This window comes from Lepidochelys olivacea (assembly GCF_965140295.1).
Source record: "Lepidochelys olivacea isolate rLepOli2 genome assembly, chromosome: 1".
NCBI lineage: Eukaryota > Metazoa > Chordata > Testudines > Cheloniidae > Lepidochelys > Lepidochelys olivacea.
This window is the reverse complement of record NC_140411.1, coordinates 169,022,520-169,042,809: the sequence shown is the minus strand read 5'-3', so window position 1 is coordinate 169,042,809 and position 20,290 is coordinate 169,022,520. Positions and strand designations below refer to the sequence as shown.

The 20,290-nt window shown below is 39.4% G+C and overlaps 1 protein-coding gene across 6 annotated transcripts in view; it reads left to right on the top strand.

Annotated features, from left to right (window-relative positions):
• Nucleotides 1-821: 821 nt before the first annotated feature.
• BACH1 (BTB domain and CNC homolog 1) overlaps nt 822-20,290 on the top strand; it is a 42,507-nt gene continuing 23,038 nt past the window's right edge. The window contains exons 1-6 of one of the 6 annotated variants that reach the window (XM_084628602.1): nt 822-1,039; nt 3,103-3,129; nt 6,606-6,727; nt 8,796-8,892; nt 9,882-10,043; nt 19,169-19,466. In XM_084628602.1, the coding sequence (XP_084484728.1) occupies nt 19,227-19,466 (240 nt within the window). In that variant the 5' untranslated portion in view covers nt 822-1,039; nt 3,103-3,129; nt 6,606-6,727; ... (1 more) ...; nt 9,882-10,043; nt 19,169-19,226. Of the gene's footprint in view, nt 1,040-1,223; nt 1,567-3,102; nt 3,130-5,864; nt 6,728-8,795; nt 8,893-9,881; nt 10,044-19,168; nt 19,467-20,290 lie in introns of those variants that run through there. The other 5 variants (XM_084628603.1, XM_084628605.1, XM_084628604.1 and 2 more) reach the window with 5 other exon arrangements.

Genomic DNA, 20,290 nt, shown 5'->3' with positions numbered 1-20,290 from the left:
TGTGGAAGCCCTATTTTTAAGAACAGGTTGGATAACCACCTGTCAGGAAGGGTCTAGATTTACTTGGTCCTGCCTCAGTGCAAGGGGCTGAAGTTGGGGACCTCTCAAGGTCGCTTCCAGCCCTACATTTCTATGATTTCAACACGATTTTATTTCCTCAAAACTACTGAAAAGCTTGTGGGGTTTTGTCTGTTTCAATGTGAAACAAAACCAAATTTCAAGTTGCCATGCAAGAGAATTGTTGCCCTCTGCCTGGGGCTGGGGAGGATGGTGCCACCCTGACCCCTCTGAGGTACAGCGATGCCGGAATGAACCAACCCACAAAACTGGCCAGCTGACAACGTGTACTGGGCCCCTTTTCAGGTTTCCCAGAACAGTTACCCCACAAAAGGGACACGCCTGGGAAAATCAGGACAGGCGGCACTGGCAACCCGACACTGTTGGGTGGGGGGTCCACGCGTGGGTAAGCAGGGGGCTGTGCCAGCTCTCCAGGGTGACGGGCACAGAGAGACATGAGGCCTTGGATGGGGCAGTGGCTTTAGGAGAGCGGCGCGTGGCGCTGAACCCTGGATTTGACACCCCCTGAGACAGCCCCCGCCCCTCCCCCAGGGCTCGCTGCTCCCCCACCATGCCCCGGTCCGGGGGGCGGGAAGCCGAACGTTCCAAAGCCCAACGGCCACGCTCGCGCCTCCCGGAGGCCCAGCCGCCCCAGCGCAGAATGAAGGCGAAGGTGTTGTTCTCGACGCGCAAGCGCGCTGGAGCCGACGTAGGCGTCAGAGCGTCAACCGGGCCCGCTGCGTCCAATCAGCGGGCGGCGAATGGGGGGGTGGGGGAGGAAGGCTGGAGAATGTTGTTGCGAGTCACCTGATTCTTATCGCCGCGGGTTGGGGCAGCCTAGTCAGGCACTCAGGAGGAAGCCCCTGTCCGGCCGGCCGAGGGTGACGGGGCTTGCGGAGACCGGCGTCGGGCGGCAGAAGAGCAGGGTGGGGGGTGCTGCGGCGAGCCAGCTGCGGCGCGCCCGGGGGTGGCCGCGGAGGAGGTTGGTGCTGCCGCTGGGCTCGCGCAGGGGCAGTGAGCGCCGGTGCCCCACGCGCGCGCGCGCGCGGAGGCGGGTGGGGGCGGCGGTCACTCGCTGGGTGCGGGGCGGGTGACCCCCGTGCGCGCGGGGCGGGGCAGGCGGGAGCGCGCGCTGTGGCTCGGGGACCCCAGGTCACGCCGCCCTGCGCAGCGCTTTGAGATCCGCTGGGGGCGGCCCCAGCCGGCTTCCCCTGCCTGCCCGCGGGCAGAATCCGCGCCCCTGCTCGCTGGGGCTGGAGGGGAGCTGGGCGGGCAGAGCGGAGGTGGGAGGGACCGTGTCTTCCCCTGGCACCCAGGCAGAGCTGCGGGCTGGGCGCCGGGACAGCCGCCCCAGCGCTGGCCTGCTCTGCCCGTGGCTGCCCCGATCAGGGGTTGCCCCGGGCAGGTAAGGCGGGGGGGGGCGGTGGAACCGTTTGGGGCCGAGCTGTTGCTTGTTAGCTGGGCGGAATGGGCTGCTCTGCGCAGCCGTCGGGGCCCGTCCCGGGAAAGGTAAATAGAAGCCGCCCCCTCTTCCCCGCCCCCACGGCACCGTGTCTTCAGGCTTTCCCGCTGAACTCGGGCAGATCCCAGCCGCTGGCTTTGGCGCGGTCAGCACGCTGCTTGCTCTCTCGCAGCATCTGGCATCTAATTATTCATCTTCTCCCTTCTGCGTGTCCGCACGCCTGTGTGCTCCGGGCACATCATACGCCCCCAAACGCTTGGGAATGTCCGTCCTCTTTAAAACGAAGGAGCCCCTCAGTGTTGCTAATTTGGGATCAACTATTTGGTTTTGATGGTAAAATATCTTATACAAATCCTAAATCTGAACACTACAGTATCTGTCATCAATTGTAGTGGCCCGGGAGGATTCATTTTAGACTTTCCTGGGGAGATCTACATTTTATCTGTACTGTGAGATGCCTATGATATGAAGGGCAATGTAAAATAAAATTGAAAACTAGAATTATGGAGGAATCATCACCAATTTCACTGTTAAATTAGCATTTAGAGGACATGTATTGGCATTTTTCACACCATAATATTGTAGTAATTTCAAATTAATACGGAACGTTAACACCTGCCATTATAAAACTAGGAAATACCAGTGACCCTATAGTTATATCCCTTCTGAACTGAAGACATAGCTGGGTAAGCATAAGCCAGGATGATAACTTTCATGTATAACATTTTTGCTGCTGCTGCAGATTTTATCAGTATATACTAGTATATTTTATTTGCATAAGGAAATTCAGTTTGAACTGCTACTCAGCTATTCCCTTCCTCAAGTTCCATCTAGTACTGTATTAGTTGCTACCTCTGACTACTTGTGATATTACTCTGTTCCTTTCTTGAAGGAGCTTATGTTATTTCATGTGATTCCACTTTAGGCTTTTTTAATTGTATAAGCCTCATTTGTGAAGTCAGGCTAACTTTTCTGCTTACTTCTTCTTTGCTTCTGTTCCTGCCTTTGCCAAACCACATGATAGTATTTAAACACTGAAATTTTCAAAAGGAGACTAAAGGAGGTAGGTGCCCAAATCCCACTGAATTTTAATGAAACTGTGGAACCCTGAGTCCAAACATCCCCAAACTTAGGGAAAGCTTAGGTTTGCATCTCAACATTGTGGCAAATTACCACATTTAATTAAGCTGGGATTTAGAACAGGAACAGTAGGTACTTTTCTCATCTTGGTCAGCTTCACAAATCATTGAAAAGAAAAAAAAACATATCTCGTTTACATCCAGATTATTTGAAAAATGCTACTTTTAGCCCTGCAAGGTGAGCCCCAGCAGCTGGAGTCAACTCACCCAGGCGCTGCAACTCAGTACAATGGATTTCTTTGCAGCGTACGCATACCCTAAGTGATTTTGCTCCCCTGAACTCTGAAGTAATGCTGTAGTTGTCTGTTCAAAATCATTGCTGTAGTCAAAAACAAACATGGGTATGAATTAAGTGTTCTAAGGGAATTTCAATATAAATTTTCATGCTTTTGTGGGTTTGTCAATCTTAATGTTGTTTTAAACTGTGTGTGTTTAAATTTCTAGGCTCCAATCCTGCAAACCGTTGTGTATGTAAGTAATTTTACTGAATTCATTGGGACTAGTCATGTATTTGAGTGTTTGCAAGATTGGGGACCTAGGTAATACATTGTCTGATGCTAAACAGTTTCAGGTGTTTCATAAGGGGGTTTTTAGGCTATGTCAATTTGGTTTTAGTATAAAGTATCAGAAGTTGCTTGTGGCTATTGGGGTCAGCATGTGGTAGATTGTTGCCCTTATCATTTGCTGCTGTTGGAATCACCCAATGTAAAAACTGTCCTCACATTTTATTACCCAGTCTAACATGACACCACCATTGTGGGTGTGAAAGGGGTATTTTCATACATGCATGATAGGATCGAGTCCCAAGTAATCTTATTCCAAAATTAGTGAAATTATAATCTGAGAAATATAGATCAAATAGGTAGAATTCTTCTTTCCTGTTATGTAAATTTGGGAAATTTATGTTCACATAAGCCCCCCCCACACACACACACTTTTTGGTACACCCTGCACCAACCTGTCCCAATGTGTGGGGCATGCTAGCTAGGAGTGTGTATGGACAGGCCTCTTAGTTGTTTACGAGAATTTTAGTTTCATTGCTTGGTTTTTTTAATCTGTAGCTGTTGGGCCACCTTGTTTACATTAGCCTCATTAGCACTACAAAAGTGATTTCCACCCCTTCTTGTCAACTGTTGAGAATAGTCCACTTCCACCTTAATTGAATTGGCTCATTAGCACTCACCCCCCTGTGTATTTATACCTCTCTACTGTATGTTCCACTCCATGCATCTGATGAAGTGGGTTTTAGCTCACGAAAGCTTATGCCCAAATAAATGTTAGTCTCTAAGGTGCCACAAGGACTCCTCGTTGGTTTTGGGCCTGTATTTGCTGCCAGTTACTGCAAGTTTTGGCCACACATGATTACCCTTAACTCAGGTGCTCTGGTGTGTTTAACTTGAGTTGATTGGCTGAGGAGGGGAGAATAGGCTAAAACTTGAATGATGGCAACTTGTCAGCTGTTAGTTTGCATCCACCGTACAGAGTGTGTTAACACCACTGAAGTGCTGGTAGTCCTCCAGTGCCTTCCTCATCTCCCACCCTGTGCCCAGAAAATACCGACAAGAAAAAATTGATAGTGGCCCAATTTACGACAGCACTAAGAACCATGGGATGTGCCCCCAGAAATCTAGTGCCCCACACAAATGAGTGCGCTGCCACTGTGGATACAACTTTAATATTGTTTTACATTGTGACCACTCACTCCATCTAGGCTAAGGCCTCATCTTCATTAGGAAAAGGCTTGTTCTGAATGCATGTTAGGTGACACAAAGTAGTTTTTAGTTTTCATGTGAGTTAGCAGGCCACGGTTCCGTGGGAGAACCTAGGGTTTACTTCAACCAGCTAACTTGTGTGACTATGACAAATTGCTTTGTTTTCACTAGGATTTTACCTTGTGTTAGGTTTCAGAGTAGCAGCCATGTTAGTCTGTATCCGCAAAAAGAAAAGGGAGTACTTGTGGCACCTTAGAGACTAACCAATTTATTTGAGCATAAGCTTTGGTGAGCTACAGTTGTATCCGATGAAGTGAGCTGTAGCTCACGAAAGCTTATGCTCAAATAAATTGGTTAGTCTCTAAGGTGCCACAAGTATTCCTTACCTTGTGTTAGTTACTGCATGTTAGCTGACATGAGTTAACATTACCCCTTTTGCTAGGGAATACACACCCAACTTGCCTTGAGTAACTTGAGCACAGATAACTTGAATAATCTCTATGAAGACATACCCTAGGGGAAGCTTAGGCTATCACGTGGCCTGCTAACATGTCTTCGTATATTAGTTGGGATCTTGTTGAGTATTGACATCTTTTCAGTCATGTTAAGACAACACAATTGAAAACCAGACCTGTTTTCCTTTTCCATGGGGTCGTTTCTTTATGAGCAGATCTTGGATGGTATATCCATATATATGTGTATTTACCTGTGTTAGGTACATAGGTCACAATATCTGAGAGCTTTTCAAACATTAATGACTCTTTTCCACACAGCCCTCATATGAGGTAGGAAAGTTTCATCCATATTTTCTATGTGGAGACTGAGGTACAGAGAGACTGACTTGCCTGAGGTCGCACATGGAGTCTGGGTGGCTAAGCTGCAAATTGAAGCCAAGTCTTCAGAGTAGCTGTCCTGTGCCTAACCACAAGGCTATCTTCCCTTCCCTATGTCCTGCACATTCTAGTCAAATTTATTTATACCTTTGTCCTCACTGAGGTGAAATCTTCAAAATTTTACTTCTAAACTTTTTATTCCGTTTACTTTCTGAAAACTTATTTCAGTTTTGCAAATGTTTATTTGAAAAGCTTTTTCAACTGGGCACGGTTAGATTTTTTGATCAAATATTTTAAAATTGTTTCTCGAATGTAACTGCTTCTGTTAAATCCTTCAGGATGATTCTTGGCTCTGTCTCAGATTAGTAAGTAATATATAAGAGTTCTGCACAGTTAGTTCTGTTTTATTAAATGCGTTTTATTCACCTGTGTATGTACTCAAGCAGCTTCCCCAGTACTAATCAACTAACAAAATCCTTAGGGCTGTGTTTAAAGCCATTGTATGTCATTTTCCATACTTAAAAAATGTTAAAGAATTAAGAAATTCTTGAATTAAGAAATGAAATGATTTAAATCTAAAATATATGAAACAATTCACATTTTTAGGAGGGAATGAGTTTGCAAAGCTTCTAGGTCATGAGGGGAAAGGTGAAGGATTTTACCTTTTAAATAAAGCAGGAGCTGACAGTAAACTCTCTTAAATTTTTACACACATTTTCTGGTTCACTATTTAAGAATATTTCTTTTCTCTAACCCTGGGAGTGTTCATAAATGTGAATTTTTATCTTGGAACTTGTCTCAAATGTGAGACGACACTTTGAGTGTAAAGTAATGGTGTCTGAAGATGGGTAGAGGTTTAGAAGACCCAACCGTATGACCATGTGACCTGCTTCATGGATTTAACATAAGTCATGTTACAACAATTTCACTCTTACACTAAATTGACTTATTGTGGTCCATTCCAATTCTCTTTTAGAAAGTCAAACTGTTGCAGTGCTTTATGTTCTTCTTGAAATGTGGGCTATGCCCACAATACGTATCTCTATAATTGCACTGTTTTTCACAAGAATTTCTTTTGAATGCTATTGGGGTGAGAATTTGTGGTGGATGGAAGGTAGGAGTGGGGACTTCTAAATCCCATGCCCAACCTTAAAAATGTTTAAAATTGAAACTACTACCCAGAAAAGTTTAATAAGGCTATTACTGACTCTGACCCAAACAGTGAATGTTGGGTAATGAATCAAACATGCTCTAAGATAAGGAAGAATTAGGTTGAGTCATGGAAACAGTTTCTAGCTTTAGAATATTCTACTTTAGTGTAGCTCTAGTGTAGGGGAAATAATATGTGAACTGCATTATTCATTGCTGAAAACTTACCTGATTTTAGTGTTTTTTCTTAAAGCTCCAGCTTCCAGAGTCTTACCACTTACTCTTAGCTCACATAACTTCCAAGAAAACCTGGACAAGGTGAACCCTAAAAGTTTTAAAAAACCAAAACAAAACAGAAGGCAAACCAAAACAATTGTAAGTCTGTTTTCAAAATCTCATGGATTTTTTTAAGACAAAAAAAAAATGGTTTTGCTGGCCCCTGACTACTTAATTTGGATTCAGCAAAGCTCAAAATAATACTGTGATAAGAATCATGGGTCGGCATAGGGACATACTAGATGACCTAATAAGCTCTTAATTATATTGAAAGTATAATGTTAGTATTGTGCCAGATGTTTTGACTAGTGACTTAAAGAATACACTTTTGTTCTTAATTTATGAGTGAGGTAACTGCTTCTTTTGCTTTATGTTGGGAAATAAAATTAATACTATCTTAATTTCTTTGTTTAAAAATCATCCTGGTTCCTTTAAAAATGTTTGCAAAGTAAAGATGAACAAAAACAGATAGAATGCTTGTTCATGCCTTGTCAGCATAACATAATGAATCAGCAACTCTTAACTACTGCAAGCATTCATCTGAAACATAACTCTGTATCCATAAAAGGAGAGAGAGTTGGGGGAAGGGGCATAGATATAAACTGTTGTTTAAAATCTACTGCTAACGTCTTGCTGAACTGCCAAGTGGCCACACTGGTTCTCTGAATAGTAGTAAATACCTTTAGTTCTTTTCATCTATAGATTTCAAAGCTTTTTTTTTAAAAAAAAATAAAAGTCTAAGTATCATTCCTCTTTTGCGGATGAGGAAATTGAGGGAGGTACAGTGACTTTCTTAAGGTTGAATAGCAGCTCAATGTCCGAGTCAAAAATGGGAACCCAGATTTCTTGTCTCCTGATCTAGTGCCCTATCTGATGACCACATTGTCCTCTAACTATTTAAGAACTTAAAACTTTTTATTAAGGCACATACATTACATGCACAGTGATGCAGACCACCTTTGTCTGTATTAGCAGCTACTAATGGCTTCAAGTCCCACACTCTGTCTATCCAAGTGATAAATGACAGCTTCACTGTCTTTGTGGCACAGTGGACAACTTAAACTGCTTCAAGACCTCTAAATCAGATCAGATTGCAGTTACTAGAGAGTCATTCTGTCTTAGTTATGCAGTTCATGCAGAGTTCCTGAAGAGGTTAACTGCACATAATGTTCAGAAGGTGAGACTTGCTTATCACAAAAGATTAATATCCCAAATGTGGTACTAATTGAAATGGAGAATTGTCACCATGTTCTACACAAATTGTGAAATAAAAGTCTCATGCTTGCTGTGTTGCAAAGTTCTGCAGGTGGGAGGATGGAGCTTGTCTTAAGGGGGAAATGTCTGTTGGCCCCAGATTTAGAAGTAAAGGAAAACATGCATACAGAGTTAGCTGACTGGTGGAAAACACACCTGTAACTGATACCTGAGTCTGAGAATGGTGGATCAGATCTTCCTCCATTTGGGGACCTCAGAAGTGTGTTTATTTACCATTTGGTTAAACAAGAAGCTCTTGGTGCCAAGAAAACATTGTTCTGGCAAGTTGAGCCATCTCCATACATTGGTGAAGGAAGCTTGCATGTGCTTTCCCTGCTAGTTCCTGTGAAGATAGTAAGTGTCCTGGTTAGAGCTGGGAAAGTTGATGAAATGTCTAGAGGTATCATACTAATCCTATACTAGTAAAGACAAAATAGTCTGTTGGAGTTGGTATTACCTAAGGCAGGGGTTCTCAAACTGGGGGTTGGGACCCCATACGGTGTCATAAGGTTATTATGGGGGAGGGTGTGTCAGCCTTCACCCCAAACCCTGCTTTGCCTCCAGCATTTATAATGGTGTTAAATATATAAGTGTTTTTAATTTATAAGGGGGGGATCGCACTCAGAGGCTTGCTATGTGAAAGGTGTTGCCAGTACAAAAGTTTGAGAACCACTGAGCTAAGGTCTCAGACTACTTGGCAACCTAGACCTAAATTCTATGGCAAGATTCCAGTGTTCTGAAAGACTGGTGCAGTACATGGGAAATTCTGCAGCTGCTTCATTTAAACTATAAAAAGTAGCTTTTTAATATTTAAGTAAATTAAATAAAGGAACCCATAGTCTCTCATGTCTATTATGGTAGTATATGAAATTGATCTTATGATTTCTCTATACTTCTGGTGTTTGTGTCAAAGCTTTTTTTATATGGACAACACAAATGGAGAAGCTGGAGGTGCTGGCAGTTGAATAGAGGGCAGTTTGGAGGTGTGGGAGGCAGTTAAGGATTGTGGGGTAAGCACACTTGTTGGATGTTTCTATTAAAATGTCCAGCAGTGAAATAGTGAACAGCAGTGACATTTGAACTGTCTTTTTTTAGGTTAGAAACTTACATAATAACATGTATCATTCAGACCTCTTGCCTGTTGTGTTTCAGGTTGTCTGTAGACTCTAGTATTGCACCAGATCAGTACATGCTAACAATTTCAGGGCTTTCTTTGCTGCCATAAGAGCTAGAAAGTTTTTTCTGAGGCACAACTCTTTACTGAGAAATTGATTTAATACTAAATTGAGCCGTTGTAGAGTACACAAGGCTCAGGTTCTTTTTTTTTTTTTAAAAAAAAAAGATGATCAGAATGAGTTTGATCATATCACTACAACACCACCTTTTCTAATCCAGTATAATTCTCTGATTCATGAGAACTGAATCACGGTGTCTCAAGTTCTGATTTCTTGAGATGCTCTGCTAGGAAGACTTGATGTAGAAAGGGTATTTTTGCTATGAAGAGACTGACAGAGATCCTTTAAAATACCTCATACAGAATATTTCTGGACTCTTGTATTTGTTTGAGGCTTGCTTTGAAACTGACTTGCTTTATACTCATTTACTAGTTATCTTTCCCTATAATGAATATGGTAAAGTAGTTTCTCTGCACCTTCTTGTCAGGTTCAGATGGATGTATTTCCCCCCACCATAAAATTTACATCTTGCGTAAAATTTTAAACTGATGAATTATTTGTTTTAATAAGAATACCAGAAACACACAATTCTTCTACAGATCATAGGATTTTTCTACCCTGAAAAATGACTAGAGGTGGCTGTTGTTGTTGTGTGGTTTTGTTTTTTTTTTAATCCACCTTCTTACTCAGATCCTTCCATTGTATGTATTTGGCAATATCTATTTACCTTAGAAAGAGAAATTATTGTGTGTTGCTTTTTACTTATGTTGACAGTGCAGTGCCAACACTGTTAAAATAGTGTGCATTCTTGTGTATCCTTATAGAGAGATTTACTCAGTTCAAGTTACACTTGTACAGATCCACTGAAAGCATTGGGATTGCACAGAAGTCACTGAGATCTAATTTACTCTGCAGAATCTTTATGCTGGTGGTGACAAACAAGAAAGAAACAACCAAGCTGGACTTTGAGAACGTGAGATAATCTTGTAAGGCTGGTGGTTAAGACGGAAAATATTTTTACTTGCAAGCTAAATATTTTGATCTGGAAATCCATGAAAGAAAACATGGACCTCAGATTAATATTTTCTCACTTTTCAGAGTAGAATTGCACTTAAAGGAACCAAAAATATTTTTGATACTTGTAGTGGAATATCAAAATATGTTGGGGAGGTGAAATAAAGTATGTACACAGGACCATATTTCCCAAAAAATGTACAACTTTAAAGTTATGTAAAATTTGTGGCCTAAGGGCCTTTGATACTGTTATAGCACTGAAGACAGTGTTTCATTTTATAACTCGGACATGATGGAAGTTTCATATTAATTTAGTAGTGAGTTGTCACACTGCATCTGTTTCTTTTTATTTGGGCGGAGGGGAAGGGCATGTTTATCTCATAGGGAAATTTTTTGCTGACCTAACTGTAAAAGTGTCGCAAGGGAATACCTGCATATTCTGTTTCTTCTTATCTGGTGCATTTGGCCACTTAATCTGGTGTAAATTATTTTAATTGGCTATGTGTTAATTTTACAGTAATACGTTGATATTTGAGGTTCTCTTACAAGTTATCAGCTGCCTAATTTCTAGTGTTTCTTACTCAAGTATTAGTTTTAAAATAAGCTGCTAGCTTTTTATTCTTTGAAGGGGCAATGTGATTTGGACTTTAAAAGTTCACTTTTGAAATAATGAAATAAACTGTCAGCGCTGACCATTCTGTTTGGCTGCTGTTTGTGCTTTGCTTGCTCATTTATGGATTGTTGCGGGGGACACGTCTAAGACTGTCACGAAGTAGAAAAACTTAATAACCCTATGTATTTCTCTTAAGAGACAGATACACCATAAATATCAAAATTAAAAAAAGGTTTGCTTTGTTTTCCCTGAAGAAGACTAAACCTAGCAACTCATATGTGCACTAGTGCCTGCTAACTCACTACCTTTTAAAAGTCTACTGTGGAGCTGGTTATGCTCCCCAGATGATCCCTTTTCAGGGAAGGGCAATTCTTAAATATCCTTGGCTACTAAACCAAGATATAATCCTAACATCTCTTCTGAAAACTGCCATCTTTGGGTCTAGCATATGAGAGAGAATATGGTGGGTCTGCAGGTGCATGTGCGGACATGAGGACATGGTAGTACAGCTATATGGTCTCTAATCGTGTGTGTGAGCCCCAACATTAGAGAAGAATAGATGATTTATTAGACGGACATTTAAAGCCTGTGCTGAGGGAAGCACCCTAATTTCTCAGTTAAAAAAACCACAATAAGATAGCCATCCTTTTGATCTTTGTCTTTACTTCTCTAAACTATGCTTTATCTGTGTATTGTGTTTTGACAGTTTTTTTTTTTCCATGAGCATTTGTGGTGCTGTACTTTTTTTCCCTTTTGTTTCTTATATGCCATTATTTAGACTTGACGAGGAAGCATTTCATTAACTACAGCAATTTTAAAAGAAATGAAACTGTCCTTTCCTGAAAACTTTGAAATACGATGTGCAATTTCCTGTATTGTATGCATCTAAAATATTTCAAAATCTGGATTTCATGCTTAAAAATAATTTAAAAAATGGAAATAAGAACTTACTTTATTTTGAGTTCTTTAAAGGAGTAGCTTGTCAGTAGCAAATTAAAAAATCAGATAAAAAGTGCTTATTTAAAATTTTGATTTGAAGGCACCTGAATTGTTTAAACAAACTAACACGAACTGAAGGGACCAAACTTAAACATTGTGATAGAAGCAGTGCTGGCAGCTCACTGCTGACTTTAAACATATAAGTGGGGAGAGGTTTGAAATCATCTTACGTGTAGTTTAGTCATTGGGTGGAGACTATCCTTTTCTGCGTATGCGTAATAGGCTTTTTGGTCCTCTAGTATGCAGAAGGGAATATTTTAACTGGACTAAATAGATCTTGGAATGGATTCATATCTAGAAAAACCTTGGTTTTGATTTCTGGTGTATATATTGTCTCATTCTTGGTTACGTTTGGTGAAGCAGGCAGAGTGAGTGCATAAGGATTTCATTTGGGAGGGTGGAAAAAGCAATTTAAAAAACTGCTTTATAACTTATGCTGTATGTATCTACTCTACCATCTTCTATAGACACAACTAGCTTTGCGTGAGCTTTCATCCTAGCAATGAAATCTTATCTGTTTCCAGTTTTGCATTTCACTTTTTTTTTTTAGTTTGCCATCGTATTCCTAGTTCCTTGCTGTGCCTTTGTGACCTTTGGGTACTGTATACAAGGAAATTACTTGAATACTGTGAGACACCCACCATTTGTATCTCTGCACTACAATATCTGGCATGGAATCCTAATTTACTTTATTTGCTTTTCACTCTTAATGATGCGTACATTTTGGTGTGGTATGACTCTTCAGGTAGAATGGAATTTATTGATTAACTAAATTATTTATTAATTAAATTATATATTTTAAATTAATTAAATTTAATTAAATTATATATTTCTAAGCCCCTTCATTTTCAGTTTAAACCAATTTTTACTGAAAAATTTCTGGATTTTACAAGAAGTATTGAGTTTTTTCCAATTTTTACCTTAGGTTTGTATCATTCAAATATATAAAAAATAACTAGTTTTATTCGGAAAATACATTACATGAGATACTATGTATTATGATAATACATTAATCTGTGTGTATATGAAAAGCTGCCTGTTGAAGTAAGGCTATGTATTAGTCTAGAAGATGTACATAATAAACAAACAGGCATGCATGCAAGCGCCAAAGTGTGTGTGCATCTGAACGTACTGATGAATCTCATGCTGACCGCGTACACATTTCAAGCTGTTAGCAGATGATGTTTAAAGATTTGACACACTAAAATGGAAAGAAAACAGAAATCTGTATCAGAATATGTTTCAGAACACAAGAAAGTATTCGAAAGTTTAAAAAGAAACAAAATAGGAAAAAAGGATGAAGTTGAGGGTGTGTGCTGCAAATGGTGTCGCCCAGTTATTAAATATAAATATAGGCTAATAGTTAAGTCTATAACAGTAAGCCGGTTATTCAAATGAGAAGTTTTATTTGGGGATTAGAGATGTATTGTTTTCTTTAACTCAGAGGTGGCATTGTGTTTTGAGTTCTGTTTTAGTTCTTCAGCAAACCACACTGATGAATGGAATTAGCGCATTAATCTACTGCATACTGTCCCCCTGTATTTCCATCCACCAAAATAAACCTCGATATTTACCCAGAAAAATTAATAATTTTTTGCGCTTATTTTCACCTGTTTTTGTTGTGATGGTAATAAACACTGATAAATTACTGGGAAAAAATAAAATAAAAACTGGAAACAAGGGGACCTATGTATTTAACAATTCCTATGCAAACTGTTGCATATAATTAGTAGTTAATTTACATGTTTTTTTATCTGAAATAATGTGTGTTTTTAAAATCTCAAATGTTACTTTGAGGTCTTTCTCACATTTAAAAAAAAAAAAGACTGCTCAGGCTTTACAGCCATGCTGTGGCTGTATATTCGTGGAAAACCTGACATGAAAACTTCTACTCTTTTTTAATTTTTTGTTTTTATGCAGTTTTTGCTATTTTTCCCAGTTGATGTACAATAGAACCTCAGGAACACCTCAGGAATGGAGGTTGTTCGTATCTCTGAAACGTTCATAACTCTGAACAAAATATTATGGTGGTTCATCCAAAAGTTTACAACTGAGCATTGGCTTTATACAACTTTGAAACTTTACTAATCAGAAGAAAAATGCGTAAGAATCTTAATTTAAATGAAATAAGCACAGAAACAATTTTCTTACCTCATCATTTTTTTAAACTTTCCCTTTATTTTGTTAGTAGTTTACGTTTAACACAGTGCTGTACTGTGTTTGCTTTTTTTGGGTCTCTGCTGTTGCCTGATTGCATACTTCCAGTTCCAAATGAGGTGTGTGGTTGGCTAGTGAGTTCGTAACTCTAGTGTTCATAACTCTGAGGCTGTACTGTATTATTAAAAATCCTCACTTTTTATCAAGGCAGGGTTGGTGTCACAAAGTTGGTCTTCACAATGTAAAATAATAGGCTACATAGCTGTAAAATCAGCCCTGCAGAAGATTTTCCAGCCAAACAACATCAGCATCAAGAGTATGAATCTGTCCCTCATTCTACCCCATTTACCTCAGTGAGTAATTTCACTGTCTAAATGGGGGGCCTGTGATAGATATTCAGTTGAGGTGATATACCCTTCCAGCTGTGGAAAAAATTTCCAGCCAACTATTCTGGACGCTGTGCTCAACTTTACCTCCTTTTCTTCAGAAGCTGTTTGCTTCTACAAGACCTCAATAAGTTCATGGAGGATAGGTCCCTCAGTGGCTATTAGCCAGGATGGGAGGGATGGTGTCCCTAGCCTCTGTTTGCCAGGAGCTGGGAATGGGCGACAGGGAATGGATCACTTGATTACCTGTTCTTTCATTCTCTGTGAAGCACATGGCATTGGCCACTGTCGGAAGACAGGATACTAGGATAGATGAACCTTTGGTCTGACCCTGTATGGCTGTTCTTATGTTCTCAAGATCCAATTTTATGGGGGCTTGTTTTAAAGGGACTTGTGGCTTTTCCTTTAATGTTAAGTGTAGTGCAGGGGAGTTTCTGGTTCTCGTTATTGGTGTCATTGATACCTCACTGATGTTGGTGACTGTTTAAAAATAGCGAGCATAATTTCTGTATTTTTCATTGATAGGTTGTCTGGATTAGTTTTTGGGGTATGAAGGGAGAATCTCCCACTAGAACACTAACACTGTACTGAGTGCTAACAGACTGGGTTGTGGCATTTTTACCAGTATTAGTACTATTACCCCCTTCCTAACCCAACCCAAAAAAAACAAAAACCCCTAGTGTTGACAAAACCATACAGACTTCTTATAGGATCCCCCAGTGGAAAAATACAACTCTGGCTGACATTAGGCTATGAAGGTAGATTAAAGTATCTTAACTTTATGGGTGTATCTGCACTAAGAAAATTCTCTAGCAGCCGTGCAACCAACACTGTAAGCTGCAGGGTAGATTGAATGCAGGATTTTCTACCGCAGTTAAATGACAGTGACCTTGTGTACATTATAATACTCAGATGTGTTTGAACACAGTTGTCAAGATTAGATTTAAGTGACACTCTTGCCCATAATGCAGCTGTCTGGACAAATTGTGTTCAGCCTTGTCAGCTAAATGTGACATACTCTGGCCCCAGCATCTTTTAATTGCGGTTAGCTGACACTTGCTGAATATAGATTGTCATGGTCTACAAAAAACTGGGCAGCCTGGTATCAACCAACTTGCCTTTACAACTTTATTCAACCATGACCGTCTGTGTTCCATCAGGAGTCTGTCTCTAAAGAAGGTGGGGATGTACAAATATAGCATAGAGATAGGACTGGAGAATGTGAGTGAACTTGGTCTGTGCTAGATGCTGGAAGAGAGCAGATAACAAGGGGTGGAGAGGCTAGGATGTCTGCTATCTTTGTTTTCCTTGGGTACTCTCCTCTTCTCCACACACGTTCTCTCCTGAGAGTTTAGGAATATCTGTAGGAAAATGGAGTGCATGAGCTCTTCTATGAGTCATAAAGTTGTGTTTTAAATCATGTATTCATGTACTCCCTTAAATAGTGATTTACTGATAATCTGAAGCTTTTCCACCAACCAGAATCTCTCAGCCTAGTGGGAATACTAACATTATCAGTCATGTCAGTCTAAACAAATTTTGGCATCAAGGCCATATTTTGGAAACTATCGTTCTTACTCTTGTAGTTCCCTCCTCTTCCTTCCCATTAGGGATGGAGGGGTGACACTTCTACTAAATGATGTCAGGTGACATCAATATAACAATGGGTAATGAAAGAATGTGTTGGTGTTTTTTGGTTTGTTGAAACTGCATGTTCAAACATATGAACTTGCGCATATTGGGAGACGTGCTGTTTTTGTTGTACAGAGCCTTTGCTCATCCAACACAGACAGACAAATTAGAGGAAGAGAGAGTGATCATGCATTGTGGGGAAATGAGACAGCAGTGATAAATAGGTGTAGAAGAAAAGAACACATGCAAACGAAGTGAGGTGGGAAGAAAATAGTGTGAAGGAAAGGACAGAAGTAGAGAGATCAGCTGGGAAGTGGAAAGGAAAGTTAGTTACCTTGATTGGTTTGGTAGATTAGTTGTAGAGGGAACTGGGTCCATCTTTTCTAGAGAGAGGAATAGTCATTACAGTGCACGCTTGCCATGTCAGGTTTGAAACACCTATTTCAATCTCTAGGTATCTTACAAACCTTGCCAATGCAATGACAAAATTACAAGTAATTGTCCGTATACCAACCCCCAAGATTATAAAAACAAACAATAGCTCTTACCATTGCCACTATTGCTGGGTATCCCTCAATCCATCATATAGATCAAATACTAGACAACGTGTGTTTCTGGTATTACTCCATAGCAGCATATGAAGTTAAGGATGAATTTTGCCAGTTGACTTAAAAAGAATGCTCTTTTAATGTTAGGCATTTTGAACAATTGAATAAAAATTAGGGCTGCCTATTAATCACAGTTAACTCACGTGATCAACTCAAAAAAAATTAACTGTGATTTAAAAAATAATTCTTGATTAATTGCACTGTTAATAGAATACCATTTAAAATTATTAAATGTTTTTGGATGTTTTTCTGCATATTCAAATATATTGATTTCTATTACAACACCGAATACAAAGTGTACAGTGCTCACTTTATATTTTTATTTTTTATTAAAAATATTTGCACTGTACAAATGATAAAAGAAATACTATTTTTCAGTTCATCTCATACAAGTACTGTAGTGCAATCTCTTTATCATGAAAGTGTAAACTTACAAATGTAAGGGTTTTTTGTTTGTTTTTACATAACTGCACTCAAAAACAAAACAATGTAAAACGTTAGAGCCTACAAGTCCATTCAGTCCTACTTCTTGTTCAGCCAATCGCTAAGACAAGTCCGTTTAGATTTACGGGAGATACTGCTGACTGCTTCTTTACAATGTCACCTGAAAATAAGAACAGGCATTTGCATAGCATGTTTGTAGCCAGGGTTGTAGGTATTTAGGTGCCAGATATGCTAAACATTCATATGCCCCTTCGTGCTTCGACCACCATTCCAGGGGACATGCTTGATGATGCTTTTTTTTAAAAAAAAAAAAAAAAAAGTGTTTGAACTCCTTGTGGGAGAATTGTATGTCTCCTGTTCTGTTTTACCCACATTCTGCCATGTATTTCATGTTATAGCAGTCTTGGATGATCCCCCAGCACGTGTTCATTTTAAAGAACGCTTTCATGCAGATTTGACAAAATGCAAAGAAGTACCAGTGTGAGGTTTCTAAGGCTAGATACAGCACTCAACCCAAGGTTTAAGAATCTGAACTGCCTTCCAAAATCTGAGAGGGACGAGGTGTGGAGAATGCTTTCAGAAGTTGTAAAAGAGCAACACTCCGATACGGAAACTGCAGAACCTGAATCACCAAAAAAGAAAATCAACCTTCTGCTGGTGGCATATGACTCAGATGATGAAAATGAATATGCGTCGCTCCGCTCTGCTTTGGATCATTATCAAGCAGAACCAGTCATCAGAATGGACACATCTTCTGGAATAGTGGTTGAAGCATGAAGGGATATATGGATCTTTATCGCATCTGGCATGTAAATATCTTGCAATGCCAGCTACAACAGTGCCATGCGAATGCCTGTTCTCGCTTTCAGGTGACATAAAAAAGACATGGGAAGCATTATCTCCTGCAGATTGTAACCAAACTTGTCTGTCTGAGCAATTGGCTGAAGTAGGACTGAGTGGACCTGTAGGTTGTAAAGTTTTTCTTTATTTTATTTTTGAATGCAGTTTTTTTTGTACATAATTCTACATTTGTAAGTTCAACTTTCATTATAAAGAGATTGCACTACAGTACTTTTATTAGGTTGTAATAAAAAATAACTATAAAATGACCACTGTACACTTTGTATTCTGTGTTCTAATTGAAATCAATATATTTGAAAATTTAAAAAACATCCAAAAAATTTTCAATAAATGGTATTCTATTGTTTAACAGTGTGATTAATTGTGATTGATTTTTTTAATTGCACAATTGCGATTAATTTTTTTAATCGCTTGACAGCCCTAAGAAAAATGTTGCTATTTTCCAAGGCCATGTGAAAAAAAGTTTAAAAACGTCATGTTTAGTGACGTCATGTATGTAGTAATAATGTATGTATGCAAATTTTTTTAAGTGAAACTGCTTTGTGACTTCTGAGGGACCATCTCTGGGCTTCAAATAGTAGCTCCGTTTCCATGGCTGTTCAACTTTTTTTCCAGGTGCCTCTTTTGAGACTGCCAATGAGGAAGCTTGTTTCTAGTGTCTATGATGCAGGCGCTTTCTCCCTGAAAATGCAAGCATGTTCCACATAGGCCACCAAGCAGCCATGCAAACCAACTAACTAGTCGCAAAATGTTGCATATCTTATTTCCATTTTTTTTATTGTGGGATCACTTGAGCTATTGAGTCATTATTGCTGTATTTAAGTAGCATATTGTAGGATTTCTTTGAATTTGTTTTCTCTTCATAGAAGAACGTAGAGTGTACACCACATTTAAACAAACAAAAGCAGCTTATGTAGTATCTTGATGAACTTTGATCTAGAGCCTCTATACTTGTTCCTTTCAATTTCTGTAGTGCTGCAGTCAGGAAAAGATCTTTAAATACAGATACTTATTTCATGTCATAGAGTTTCATGGTAAATTTGTCACTTTTAATCAACATGCATCTCCAAAAACAATTGTGTTCATTTTTCAAGTGTTTTCAAATGTATTTTTCCTCCATGAGTAATAGGAGCAGGAGTTATTTTTAAAAATCATATAATGAAACATGAGCTTACTAAAGAATGTATTTAGAAACTTGCTTAAAAATAAGTATCTAAACTATGTTGTGTTTGCATTTTGTTTAGCTTAGAATCTGTATACTTAAACAGTGACCTTATTTTTCTTAAGGGTGCAATATGTGTAACTTAAATTGTCCCCTCTTGTGAGTCATAGTATTCTTATCCCTGAATTCCTATCAGATACTTATGTACTCTGTAAATTTTCACGTTTCTTTTCAGGTTTGAAGAATAGAAGAATGCTTTCCACTGAGAATAGCACTAACACTGCTGATACACGATGCCTTTAAGCGAGAAGAATAGTGTGGTTTTTGCATATGAGTCTTCGGTACACAGTACCAATGTTCTACTCCGTCTCAATGATCAGAGAAAGCAAGATTTTCTTTGTGATGTTACTATCCTAGTGGAAGATCAGCGATTTCGGGCTCATCGGTCTGTGCTTGCAGCTTGCAGCAGCTATCTTCTTTCAAGAATTGTGGGACAGTTGGATGCTGATCTTCTCATCACTTTACCAGAAGAGGTGAGTGGCACTAATTGGCATACTTCTGTACATCACCATACTTATGTTTCTACACCATTACATTAAATTATGCTATACAATAGGCTGGTGTTAACTTTAAGTAACTAATAATCTTAAGTGGTTTAGGAACTGGGAAACTATTTGGTGAACAAACCGCTGCTTCAGAATTGTCATTTATCAGGCATTCAGTGTAAGGATGTGGGGGACACTCAAATGAGAATGAATATGAGCTATTTAACATCAAATTATGTCTTTAAAAAGCTGTAAATGAAATTAATATTGCTTGCTTGCAGGATTGTAGCTTCTGTTTGAAAAATATTTTGTGCAGCACAGAAGTTACATTCTCATGTTCCCCAAGCTTGTGTGGGCTTCAAATGCTGCTGATTGTAGATCACTGTGCTTTGTGTGTGAGAAGGGAATACTTTGGATTATTGGAATACATTATATTATTCACCATTTCAGTTCGTATATGCAGTGTGCTTTGTTAGCACTCAACAAATCAGGTCACTAGTTAGATTTAATTATTTGCCACTAATGCATATATGTTTGGGATTTGAAGATAAGAAGGTTGACATCCTCTTTCCCCTTTTGGTTTTACAAGTGTTTGAAGCTAAGTTAGTGTGCTGATTATAAACAGTGCCACGTGCAAACTGTCTTGTACACTGTCTTCAGAGCATGCTCCAAAATAGTTAGAAACGTCACAAGATGTTTCAGGATTCCTCTAAAATCTATATCCCCATGTGTTTGGAACACTCTGCAGCATACCGTTATGATTGTTTTAAAATAGTCGTCCCAATCACATTGTAGAGTATAATAGAACCTGA